The sequence below is a fragment of the Eptatretus burgeri genome, chromosome 15 (genome assembly GCF_056783735.1).
Source record: "Eptatretus burgeri isolate ZD-2024b chromosome 15, Ebu_testis_v1, whole genome shotgun sequence".
NCBI classification, from domain to species: domain Eukaryota; kingdom Metazoa; phylum Chordata; class Myxini; order Myxiniformes; family Myxinidae; genus Eptatretus; species Eptatretus burgeri.
In genome coordinates, this window is record NC_140975.1 from 11,762,320 (window position 1) to 11,776,326 (window position 14,007).

The 14,007-nt window shown below is 42.9% G+C and overlaps 1 protein-coding gene across 2 annotated transcripts in view; it reads right to left on the minus strand.

Annotated features, from left to right (window-relative positions):
- The window catches only part of KLHDC4 (kelch domain containing 4), a 57,437-nt gene that overhangs the window by 11,123 nt on the left and 32,307 nt on the right, over positions 1-14,007 (minus strand). For both annotated transcript variants that reach the window (XM_085858176.1, XM_085858175.1), the window contains exons 7-10: positions 9,506-9,668; positions 1,712-1,784; positions 1,038-1,337; positions 145-309 (exon numbers count right to left, since the gene is read on the minus strand). In XM_085858176.1, the coding sequence (XP_085714302.1) occupies positions 145-309; positions 1,038-1,337; positions 1,712-1,784; positions 9,506-9,668 (701 nt within the window). The remainder of the gene's footprint in view (positions 1-144; positions 310-1,037; positions 1,338-1,711; positions 1,785-9,505; positions 9,669-14,007) is intronic.

The following is a 14,007-nucleotide window of genomic DNA, read 5'->3' on the forward strand; positions in this document are numbered from 1 at the left end:
CGGGTTCTTAATCCAAGAGCAGAGAATGGGGAGGGAGGCCCACAGTTTCCCACTAATGTGTCCAGGCTCACAAGTTGTATGCGTTGTTTGAAGCAATGCACCAGTGGTTTTAGGAGTTGAGGGTACAAAAGTAGGTCAGTTTACCTTTCTCTTCTTCCACTTGTTTTTCTCCATCTAACTCTTTGGTTGTGCTACTCGTCCTGGTCTGCTGTCCTCCTATGGACTGCCGGACAGTAAAGACCGTTCCATCATCCATCTCAACCTCCTTCACGTCATCCACATGGCTCTCTGTTGCAGCTATTTCAGACTCTGAGAAGGAAGATGCAGACAAAAAGGGAATGAGGAAGTAGAGGTCAAATGAGTGGTGGATTCCCTCGAAGAGAACATTATGAAGTTTCTGTCTTTCAGGATATTAGAGGGTTTAATCATCCCTATCATATTGAATGGGCTGGTGGGATGACTGAGAGGTACGCATACTCACCTCTAAGCTGTCTAGCCTGGGTTTGGATCTCGGCCCAGCTATAAACTGTTATCCTGGTGTTTCATGTGCAGAGCGATTCATCAATGTGTGTGCCATCCCTCAGATGGGACATTAAACGAGGTGTCCCGTCTGCCGGCAATAGTGGACATTAAAGAGCCTACAGGTGTCCGTTGTGAAGAGTAGGCGATCTATCGCTGGCACCATGACCAAATTACAAATTCCTACCCTAACCTACAGAGGGCATTGCATCAGCAGCACAGCTGCACCCTCAGCAAATGATGCCATCCCATAGCCTTGCGCTTCATATCAACGAAAAAGAATAAGAATATTAAGTTATTTTCCCCAAGTCCAGCATCTTTCCACATTACAGAACATCATCTCAGAGCATTTCAAAGCCTGATTCTCGAATTCCGAATAGAAATGGGGAACTAGAAATCAAATTGTGACTCAAATTTGGCCAACATTTGAGGATGATATGCATTCTGAACTTGCACCGGCAAATGACCTTCAACCATTTCATTCAGTTTTCGCTTTTTGACTTTACCAACACACCCACCTTGACTTTGGCCTCCTGTCGCCCCACCTTTCAGTTCAATGCTCGCCTTCTCTTGCTGCTTCCACCGGTGGCCATCACCGGTGTCATGTCCACGGAGTCGTGGCAGAATCCATCTATTCTTTGCAACATCATATGCAAAAAGGTCATTGAAAAACTCGCCCTCAAGACTTTCTTCCTCTTCCTCGTCACGTACCCCACCGAAGAGGAACATCCGCCCGCTCGGGCCAGGCACCATTGTGAAGCCAGAACGAGGAGATGGAGCTGAACCAACAGGGCTGAGTCGGGACCACCGCCATTTCCCTGTCGAGAACGAAAAAGGAAGTCACAGCAGAAACAAAACAGCATGACTGACAAAGAAAATATGAGCGATTGTGACCCAGTGCACAATTCTCCCCATTTTACATCGATAATCAAACTGGCTTTCACGACGTGTACCTTTTTGTCAACAAGGAAAGTCTTGAAAGTGTTCCGTATTGACAAAGATTCATGCAAGTTTGCTTTTGTAACTCATTGGCAGATTGAAAACATGATGACAGTCAATATAAAGTTTTTCCTTTTTTAACTAAAGACTTCATTTTGTGTATTAAATTGCGAGCAAGTCGACTGAAGCTGAAACCGGTGCAAGCAACAACATGGGGGAATCCGCTTTCGATATGACTATCATCACAACTCGCCTTCTTTGCCTTCTGGGTTGAGAAGAAACATGTCTACGTGTACAACCCCCTTCTCCACGTCCTTTTTCACTCGCTGCAAACATGGAAACAGTGCAGACAAGGCTCTCCCAAACTTTCCCTTTTTGTCCCACCCAAAAAATTGAAAAATGTACAAAAATTATATTTAACAAAAAAATAGTAATTAAACAGTACAAAAGACAAATCAACACAACCACACAGTATATGCTTGTTAAAGATCATGTTAGAAGATTTTAAGATGGAAAATAAAATTTTACTTCTATCCAAGGCTTGAAGCACAGGTGTATGTAGGTCTGACAGTACGTAGTGTTACGTAATGTCAGACCCCGCGACTTGCGGAATCGCTATTTGCGGACCCCGTGTATTCACGGCTAATGAAGTGTGATCTGCTTTGGCATTCGTGCTTCATGTATTCGCGAGTTTTTTTTTAATCACTTCAGGACTGGTCTCCTATATCCACCTGGGAAATTAGAAATCAGCCAACATCATAGCATTAATGAAAAATATACCCATCAGAGATGGGGAATCCCCCGCCATTGAAACATTTTTTTCAAGATGGCTGTCCCAGTCGGCCATCTTGGATCCGGCCACGCCCAAAATCAATAGGGTTCTTCCTTTTCAGGTGGTACATGTGTGACCCAAATTTCAAATCGATATGGCAAACACTTTATGAGTTATCGCACTCACAGCTATAAATGTTGACGCCCAGCCAGTCGGACGACCCGGGTGACAACAATATCCCCCTTCCGCCACTCGGCGGGGTATAAAAATAGGACCGCCTGTCCTGAAGCTCACCTGGATCAGAAGCAACAGTCACTCAACCCCCCTCCCCCCCCCCTACCGCAGATCCCTTTAGACCCTGAAATTTTTAATGCCATGAACAAACTTTAGTAAATCATGAGTGATGAAGTTTGTGGTCAAGTTTGATCAAAATTGTGCGTGTACTTTCAGAGGAGAGAGGAAATACCTATTTTGGGCCTCAAAACCATCCCATAACCCTCCTAAAGCCGCTGTCACACCTTGACGTTTTAGCCAGCGTATGGCAACGTATCAAAGTGTATGTAAAATGCTGGCGTAAGCTGAACTATTGATGTTTTTTCCAGTTTTGGGCGTACTTATAACGAGTTGGACGTATGCATAACGTATTAGTAACGTACACAGAACGTTTCGATAACTTATACCAACGAATGCTTAGCGTGTTGTCGGTGTTCACAACCTATGCCCAATGATAGTCTAACTTATGCATAGCGCAGCAGCGTATCGCCGACGATCACGTGGCGTGGCCTATTAAAAGTCTGCGGCTCGACGATTCAAATCATAACCACACTAGACATCGAAGTGTCAAGCCGCTTTCACACCTTGACGTTTTAGCCAGCGTATACTGACGTATGAAAAATTTCCCCTATACGCTGGCACACGTCGAATACGTTATGGGTAAGTTTTGTATACGTTAAGAGCACGCTGAAGAACGCTGGCGTACGCCGAGTACGTCGAAAATTTTAAGCATGCTGAAAATTTTTCGACGTATGCCAGCGTATGACGCACACATTCCGCATACGCTGGCCATAAGTTGTAGGCACGTCATGCGATCGTTGACACACGTTACTTGTAAGTTACTCAAAAGTCGAAACACGTCGAGGTAATGTTTAGCGTACCCGAAACTTATTTCTAACCTATGAGTAATGTGCCTTGAACCAATGAGTAACGTATCTCCAACGCATATTGACGTATGTAGATGTATTTGACGTCTTCCAGACGACCACAGAACTTACTGAACGTGTTACTAACTTACAGCTACCGTATAATGGCGTATTGGCAGCATTTAGGGGAATTGGTATGTAAAAATGGGGTTCACACAGGAGGAACCCGTCAGTGTTCCAAGACTCCATGGTTTTTTTTCTTCTTCTTCGGCATGACGGTGATGTTGACACTTCAATTTCTAGTGCGGTTATGATTTAAATTGTTGAGCGGCAGCCTATTAATTATATTATATTATAACCGTACAAGAAATCGAAGTGTCAACATCACCGTCATGCCGAAGAAAAAAAACAAAAAAACATGGAGTCTGGAACACTGATGCTAACCATTACCTCAACACGTTTCGACTTATGAATAACTTACAAGTAACGTGTGTCGACATGTGTCAACGATCGCGTAACGTGCTTACAACACGTTCCTCATAGGTTAGAAATAAGTTTCGGGTATGCTAAACATTACCTCGACGTGTTTCGACTTATGAGTATCTTACAAGTAACGTGTGTCGACGTGTGTCAACGATCGCGTAACGTGCCTACAATTTATGGCCAGTGTATGCAGAACGTGTGAGTCATATGCTGGCATACATCAAACAATTTTGAGTATGTTAAAATTTGTCGATGAGCTCGGCGTACTACAACGTATGCCAGCGTACTACAACGTATGCCAGCATGCTCTTAACGTATACAAAACTTACCCATAACGTATTCGACGTGTGCCAGCGTTTTAGACAAATTTATCATACGTCGGCATACGCTGGCTAAATCGTCAAGGTGTGACAGGGCCTTTACCTGTAGACCCTTTTAATGAGTGCAGATTTTGATGCGGTCGACAAACTTTGGTACAGCATGGGTGACGAAGGTTGTGGTCAAGTTTAATCAAAATCGTTTGAATAGTTTTGGAGAAGAGAGCAAATACCTATTTTGGGGGTCAAACCCTGCCCCATAGACCCCCATATTGAGCACAGCATTTTATGTGGTTGATACACTTTGGTTACGTCATGGGTGATGAAGGTTGTGGTCAACTTTCATTGAAATTGTGTGTGTGTAGTTTTTGAGAAGAGAGCAAATACCTATTTTGTGGGATCAAAAGTTTCATCAAAATTGTGTGTGTAGTTTCTGAAAAGAAAGCAAATACCTATTTTAGGTGTTCAACCCCCCCCTCACATAGACCCCTTTAACGAGTGTAGATTTTCATGGAGTTAGTACGCTTTGTTACATTATTGGTGATGAAAGTTGTGGTCAAGTTTCATTGAAATTGTGTGCGTAGTTTTGTAGAGAGCAAATATACCTTTTTTTTTTTTTGGGGGGGGGTGGGGGGTCAAAAAATCCCCAATGCACGCCGTTAATGAGCAGATTTTGTTGCGGTCAATAACCCTCTGTTAAGCATCATATATGAAGCTTGTGGTAAAATTTCATCAAAACTGTGCATTTGGTTCAAGTGATAATGACTGAAGTGTTTATTGACTCACTGACTCAAAGACTCACTCACATACAGACACTGCTCGATCACATAAGCTCACCTGACTAAACTAAAAAAGTGCAAAAACAGATCCTCTTCATGACAACCCAATTAGCTTACTGTACTTCCAATCATCAGCAAGGTCATGGAATCCATCATTGCAGTTGACATAAAATAATTCCTTTTCTTCAAAAGCCTCATCTCAGGTCATCAATTCAGATTCAGACCTCGTCACTCCACCTTAGACATGTTGCTTCTACTCGTCCAATAATGGATGGAAGCTCTCAGTTTCAGTCATGAGATCAGCACATCTCTCTGGACATATCTCGAGCTTTTGATACAGTCTGGCATCCTGCCTTGCTGTCCAAACTGTCTGCATATGGAATTCAAGGCCAACTCCACTCAAGGATTACTGACTTTCTCCCCTCTTGAAGTCAATGTGTGGCTCTCAACGGAATCCTTTCATCTCTTCTCCTTCTCAAGGATGGAGTACCCCATGGCAGTGTTCGATGCCCCATATTATTCCTAATATTCATCAATGATCTCACTGACAATCTGCAAAATCCTCTTCATCTCATTGATGATGACTCCACTGTCTGCCGTGACAGCTCTCATCCTTCTGACAGACAGGCAGAAGCCTCTTCGTTCTCCTAAGACCTCGACAAAAATCACAAACTAGTCAAACACAATTTTGCTTTTTGGGGTTTGACTGCCTTTTAACTAATGATCCCAATATGGTAGAGGAAGCGGAGTATTTAGGATCAAGGGACCATAACAATGTGTGTGCAAAGATTCTGTTAAGGGTTAGAGTTCAGGAGAGTAGAGTAAAGCTATTAGATTTCCAGAAGGCAAACCTTGATGGTATGAGGAGAGAGTTGGGTGATGTAGATTGAGAGAACCTTTACAATAGGCAATCAGCATCAGAGAAATGGGAAACCTTCAAGGAGCAAATTTGTAGAGTTCAGAGGAAGAACATTCCAATGAGGTGTAAAACTAGAGGCAGAAAGAGGTGGTTGAGTGGTGAGATAAGGAACGCTATTAAGGAGTAGCAGAAGGCATTTTTAGGTACTCGCAAATACAACCCGTTCTTCGCTGACGGTGATATTAAGGGGGCAGGGGGATAGACCAAGAAGGGGTGGGGGGGCAAGGATGGTTAGTTAACAAATGGGCTTGTGAAGTGGCTGGTCAGGTAGCTAATTGGATTGCAAGCTGGCTTAGTGGTGGGAAGCAAAGAGTGGCTGTGAGTGGGAGGATGTCTTGCTGGGAGGATGTAAGTAGTGGGGTACCTCAGGGATCAGTACTCGGACCATTATTACTCATTATTTACATCAACGATTTGGATAATGGGGTAAAGAGTAGGCTTTCCAAATATGAAGATGACACAAAGCTTGGAGGTAAGGTGGATAGCAGAGGGGGTGATGATCAGATTCAGGAAAGTATTGATAATTGCATAGATTGGGCAAAAGATTGGCAGATGGAATTTAACCTGAGCAAGTGTAAGGTGTTGGGGATGTGAAAGAACAATGAAAATAGAGATTACATGATGCAAGGGGTAATTTTGGAGTGTGTCACACAGGAGAAGGATCTGGGGGTGGTAATAGATATGGGAGGTAAACGGGCAGCACAATGCCAGGCAGCTATAGGTAAAGCAAATCGGGTTTTAGGTTGTATTCAGAGGGGAATCATTCATAAATCAAAAGAGGTGGTGTTAACATTGTACAGGAATTTAGTGAGGGCCACATCCAGAATATTGTGTGCAGTTTTGGTCACCACAACTCGGGAAGGAAATTGATGGCATGGAGAGGGTTCAGTGCAGGGTTACGATATCGATTCCGGGCCGAGCTGGACTCAGCTATGAGGAGCGGCTGAAGGAGACAGGGCTTTATTCACTAGAAAGGAAGCGGTTACGAGGAGATATGATGGAGAAGTTTAAGATAATGAAAGGTGGAGATAAAATAAGTGCAGATGAATGATTATACAGAGTAGACAGTGATAGGACCAGGGGTCATAGCTTGAGAGTAAAGAAGAGGAGAGTTAAGATGGCAGTAAGGTAGGGGACTTTTACTCGGAGAATAGTTGATGCATGGAATGGTCTCCCCGGAAAGGTAGTGGCAGCAGAAACAGTAGATAAGTGAAATGGGAATTAGATAGGTACCTTGAAGTTATGGAGATAGAGGGGTATAGGCATGTTGGCAGGACTTTTCGATACTTTGAGCATTGATGGGTGATTGTGTGCATGTATATGGAGTGCTGTTGGTGAAGGTCTCGTCAAGGGGTGTTGGTGGTTTATGTTGTGTGTTTTTGTTTTTTTAAACCCAAGACTATCTACACCTTGCCCCCTCCCCTGGAAAGAAAAAGAATACAAAAAAACACAATAAATTTGTTTTTTAACATTTTGCATTTTTCTTATTTTGATCTGGTGTTAATAAATTGGTGTGGGGTTGGTGTGGCGCAGGCATGATGGACTGAATGGCATCCACCTGCGTCTAATTTCCTTGTGTTCCTTATGTATCCATCTTGTCCACCCCTTGCGTTCTCCCCTACCCCTCATCGTTACCTGCATCCCTTGTTTATCCGTCTCCGTCGACTTTCTCCCTCTGCCTTGCTATTGGTGTTTTCCCTTTCTCCTGATGTTCCCTTTCTTATGTTTTGTCCTGATTTGTTCTGTGTAATTGCTCTTGCACGAACCTAGAGCATGTTAAAAAATAAATAAATAAAAAACCATCGTATCTTGCCAAAAGGTGACCACGTGTGACTTCTTTAAGGTCACACTGAGGTGAACAGAGCTGCTATCCGCCAGGAGTGACTCCTTGAGGAATATCTGCCTACGAGAGATTCCGATGAGATTCGTTCTACAAAGTAACCATGAAAAAAATCAGTTTTTTCGTCATGACGTCATCAAATGACGTCATAGCGTCAAACTTTTGACAGATCTGGAAAGCACTTATCAAGCGCTTTCATATGAGGTATTACTCGATATGGTATCTAAGATTTCAAAATTTGACCTTGGGGTCAAAAACTTTCGACCTCCAGCGCTAACCATGAAGGTCAAGGCCGATCGCCACCAAAAATTAATCAGCTGAGCGCCAGACCATGAACTATATTCCCATGAAGTTTGAAGACGATCCGATCAAAATTACTCAAAAAATAAGGTTATCGTCGACTCGCCTGATTCGCGACAAAGTGACCTTGACTTTGACCTTGAAAATTTTATGCGCTGAAAGGGACCTCTATAGGCCTCTGATATGCGAAGTTACAAAAATTTCCAATGATAACTGTGCTCTGCAGAGTGATCGATACGTGATTACAGACAAGCAACAAAAAATAAATTAATTAATTAAAAAAAAAAAACATACAAGCTGACTAACATATCTTGCAAAAACTTCGTTTTGGCAAGATAATAAATAATTTTAAATAGTGCTCCGACATTCACAGAATTCTTCAGGAATTGCAAATAGTAGGGTTTGACAGAAAAAGGGATAATCATGTTCGACTAACGTCGTTTCGTATAACGTTGCAGTTTTTAGGAACGCATGCTCGATATAAAATCGGCGACTTGCTGTATACACATCGTTAAAAGTAAATCATGATGGAGGTTCTCTTTCACAATGTCGTGAGATTCCTGGAACTCCTCGGCCAAAGACCTTTATAATGACAAAGGTTTTGTGGTTCCTGGTCGAGTTGTTGAAGAGAAGATCGTCTAAAATAATAGCAAAGTCACATGGAATCTCCATGGTAAAAGCCCCTGCTAGAGAGAATGCCACATAGTTATTTGGGCAGTGTGTAGGCAGACCGCTGCCTTGATTGCTCTCGAAAATAAAATAAAAATAACCCGGGTTTGAAGCAAAAACATGCCCACTGCCGATATGCATATATAATACATCATGGTTTGCACTTACCCATAGGCTCACACCAAGGGCCTAAAACCTAACAACTGAAGCATGAAGCCTATACTTACTGCTGTGGCCTTCACAAGCCCTGCAACACCTTTTGGCTCCAACCTTTTGATGTTTGATGATCCTTTTAACTATCGCTTTGGTAGTTTTATACTGAAGGGAAAACTTATAGGGGAAAATATGGAGATTGTGAATATGGTCGCTCCAAAGATGTCTTTGGCTTCGCATAGCACTAACATGGTGGCCAAATGCCTTTTTTGTGGGTGGAGTCGTGCCAGCTGTCCAAATAATAGGTGGAAAGGAATGTTTCATACAGACGGATAGAAGAACAAGCGTGTTAGTATATCGATTAATAACCAGTGACTTGTGTCCACTGCCATCAACAAAACAGGAATATTGTCATTTTGCAATCTCAACTAACTTCCATTACGTGCGAACCTGCTCATTCTGGACTTTTAATTGGCACGCGTGGCAAAGACAAGTCTTGATTTACTTTCAAATGTTCCACAGTGGTCACATATTAATCATTATGCAATCAATTGATCAAATTCGGGCATTTTTGGACCAAGTACGTAAACATGTCAATCCACTCGGTGAAATAACATCACCCACAAGCCATGACACTTGACTCAAACATTTACGGTGGACTGCTGGCTGGCACAACCTGTTTGGTGTAGCCGCCGTAGACAATTAGACCCGTGGAGTCGGGTGTTGGAAGGATGGCGCAGCCAGAGCGAGGTGTTGGGGCCGAACCTATTGAAGTAACTCGAGTCCACGAGAAGGTGTCCATATCAAATATGTGCAGGTCATTGTGGTAAACAAAATCACTGTGTGCAAACAGATAAAGAAATGCAGGTGTAAAGGCAAAAAACGGATATGCGGCCATTTGGACTAATTACGAGTGCAACACACCTTAATCCATCCCATTAGGCATTAGCTTTAAATCAATCGATAACATATTAACCATCTAAAACAAATGGATGAGAGAATGTACAACACAATCAAATAAATGTGTTTCAGCAATACAAGAATATCACAACTATACAATGTGCAGTTCACTCTTGACTGTCCAACCGCTTCGCATCCTTAGAACCAACCTCCCAGAATTTGGGACAGAACCAACCTCCCAACCTCCTTCCCTGAATACAAATTATGTACACAAAATGGTGAGATTTCGACTCCCACCCCATGTATGTAATATGTGAATTATTTTACATACTCAGACATTTTTTTACATACTCAGACAAAAGCATGACTAGACATATCATCTGAGTGTCAAACCATGGCAATGAACAAAGACAAACATGACTTTGATAAAGGCAAAAGAGCAGGGAAAGGAAGAGGAAGGAGAGCAGGTGCAGAGAATGTTTGACATTTATATGCTTGGGAGTCAAAGGCCATGTTGTACTACGTTTAAAACACAACAAATATATATATATATATATATATATATATATATATATATATATATATATATATATATATATATATATATATATATATATATATATTCTTTCTTGTGTGTACTTTGTGTGAACATCTTTAAAAGTTGTTGAGGAACTCTGGGAAGGGTTCAAAACAGTACAGCGCTTATCTTGTGTAGGTCTTCTTGGGTTGCTTTATAAAGCTTCTTCGGATGGAGGAGTGTGGGAGGGGTAAATTGTTTGTATAATCCCAGCCACCTGGGTTTAGTTGATTTCATGAGAGCTGATTGGCTATTCCATCCATTCACTGGTGAAAGATGTGGGTGGGTCTTTCTTTATTTATATATTGACTGCTTTTGACGTTTGCATGTGGTAGTTACAAATCTGGAAGCCATTTGCACATAAACAGCCAGAGTCCCCGCAGCTCAGTTATTTCGATAAATATGTGTTTATAGTCAGGGTCCCGTCCTTCTGTCTAATGGGTTAATTTCATGTGTGCACTGCGGGTTTCTTTTATAGTCAGGTTTTTTTTTTTTTTTTTACATCGCCAACAAATCTCCTTCGTTCTTCGCTCATCGCCTCAGCTCCGACTCCACCCCCGACCAATCCGAAGACGAGTTACCTCAGGGTGGCCCCACCCAGCCAGATGAAGTGTTCACCCTGTCCGAAGAGGAGAGTAGAGTGGTTGTCAGGACCAGAGTGCGAGTCATCGTGGCCATTTTGCTCTCGGAAGAGGGTGAGAGCAGTGATCGTGGCCATCGCTTTTGGTCTGGCGTTGTGGTTTGGTCTGCGAACGTGGTCTGCGGTCCTTTGCGGGGCTCTCGTTGTGGTGGTGGTCGAGCAGCCAGGATTGTGGGCTCGGTGGATTTAGTCAGGAGGCCCAATGCAGAATAGTGTACGACCCTGCTGATTCCGTGTTAGAATAGTGCAACAGGTGTAAATTGACTGTCCAGACACACAGAAACGTGAATCAACCTGTTGCCAACTCTGGATATGGATAGTATGGCCGCCATGAAAGTTTACAAAATGGTCGCCATTAAATACACTTTTCGTCATATTTCAGCCGCAAATTGACATGAAATTACAAAATTAGGGTCGATTTCCATGTTTTTGAGCATGCCTGAGCTGATGGGAGTATAGAAAAAAACATTGCTCCATCCATTTTCTAAAAATAATATGACTTGTTTTTCACTATATTATTTTTAAAGAAATGTTCAGGCTCGAATTAGAATGTCTGATTATACAAACCACAATCAATGAATTTTACAACTTTGCTATAAAATGAACCTAAACTACATAACTGTGTTTTTCTGTTACCCAGGACTAACTGTTTGATCATTTCCATTACTCTCGCTGGGGAGCTGTCTTCCTTGCTGACATGCACATGTTGCCGACAACAGCTCCAGAAGTGCACAGAGGTTTCCTTGCAGGAGACTTTGTCACAAAAGAAACAAAGCAGAAGTTCAATGAAATACCTGATGACCTGATGACCTGATGACTCACGAATTGAACATGTGAACAAAGCCGGCAAAGTAGCTGGAGGTTTGGTTGGAATAACAAAAACAGACTCCGCCCGTGACAGATGGGCTCTCTCTTTCAACGAAAGAGCTCAGCTTACCAGAGACACAAAAAGCATATTCACACTCGCTGGCAGTGAGGAAGACGACGATGATGAGCATGACTGTGCATAAAGATTTCGGTCCCAAGAGAATGATCCAAGACCAAGAGTATGTGCTAAAGCTCATTGACCTATTCAAGACCCACAATCCATTTGATCGCACTTCCCCAGAATTAGTCTCAATTACGACAGGGGACATTGCCAGTGATGTTGTGACAAGTGATCTCTTGAATGCTGAAATCACTGGAAAGCAGCTCGTCATAGACTTCGTGGAGGACCGGTTGATCAATAAGACAACAAGGTTTCATGACAGAATCAAGTCTAAGAATCTGCACACTTTCGAGAGCATGTACACTGTTGAAGTCAAAGTGGGAAAGGAAAAAATGGTCACACTAAAGGCAGACAGAAAACTTCTGACACGTGTGGTGACAGCAATGCAGGCAGGCCGAGACGTTGACATGAACAAAATGCTGGAGCAAGAGATATGCGCAGTTCCTCTGTCATTGGCAATGCCTAATGGCAGATTACGTCTACCTCTGAACAAAGCTGACCTTGGCAAGATTCTCCAGCAAGGCTTGCCAAACGTTGCTCCAGAACCGTTATCGACATGCACTATCATCGATGGCATGGCACTGATCCAGGCACTCGGGAACAGGATGAATGCTAAAACGCTTGGTGAATGGGCAGATTCTGTTGCAGATCATATTAGTCATGTTTTTTCCAACTATTGCTCCAGGGTTGATCTTGCCTTTGATCAGTATAGGAAGAAAACGATCAAATCAACAGCTCGAAGTCAGAGGATACGGGGCAAGAAAGCAATCAGAAGAGACGTGCAAACAAGAAGCCAGTCCATGGGGCAATGGAATACACTCATCTGCCTCGATGAAAACAAAGCTAGCTTAGCAATTTTTCTATGCAGAGTTAGCAAACAAGTTCCAGAATCACGAACAGGAGCTGGTACTGAATGGAGGCTTCACAGATCCTGCAAAAGTGTGGACGTCGTCAGGGAGAGATGTCTCACACTTGTCATCTCCTGAGCACGAAGAAGCTGATACTCGCATTCTTCTCCATGCCAAGGAAGCATATGAACAGGGGTACATGCAAACTGTTGTTGTTAGCAGGGACACTGATGTCCTCATTCTCCTTGTTACCTATCAGCCGCATCTCAGTCCCTTTCTCTGGATGAATGCAGGGACACCCAAAAAGCAACACTACATTCCCATTGACTCCATCAATATCCCAGATTCGCAGAGGGAGTCACTTCTGGCATTTCATGCAGTGACAGGTTCAGACAGCACAAGCCAGTTTTGCTGGAATTGCAAAGCGCTCTGCATGGGCTGTCTTTCAAAACAACTCCCACCTGTTGAATAACCTAGGCAAAGAGGAAATTCCTGATGAGAGTGTGATTGCAGATGCTGAGTCATTTGTCTGCAGGCTTTATGACCCTCATGGCCAAGATAACTCAATTCAGCGAGTAAGATGTGATCTGTTTCTCAGTCTGACCAAAGCTATTGAGAATCTGCCTCCAACTCGCGATGCTCTGATTCTACACATCAAGCGAGCGCACTACCAGACTTTTGTGTGGAGAAGAGCCTTGGAATCTGAACCACATCTACCTGCACCTGAGAACTGTGGGTGGGAACAGGTCGTCAAAGATGGCAACGAGACATTTCAGCCGTGACTCATGACTGCACAGCCTATTACTGCTTACTGTGTAGAACTGACGACATGCAAATGCCGTGGGTCATGCTCAACTCGACGGTGCAAATGTACACGGAATGGACTGCCTTGCACGAAAGCATGTGGATGCAAAGCCCTTTGTAGGAACCCGTTCAGTGTACAAGCCGATCAATAGCTCTGAAAATTGTACTTGGGTGTTCTCACAACACTTTTCTCTTGTGCAAAGCAACGTAATTTTGTGTTAGAAAGAATCTGACAGCTGTTGAAATAACCTTTGACTGACTGTAAACCCATCTCCATCAATAGTGCTAAACATTTTCTTTTTCACATTTGTTGCTCGTATGTGCATTTTCAATTTCGTCTTTAAGTTGTCAATTATGTGAAAAGTTGTGATCCAGTACAAAAATAAAGCACAAAATAGTGTTCCTCGTGTCAGATTACATA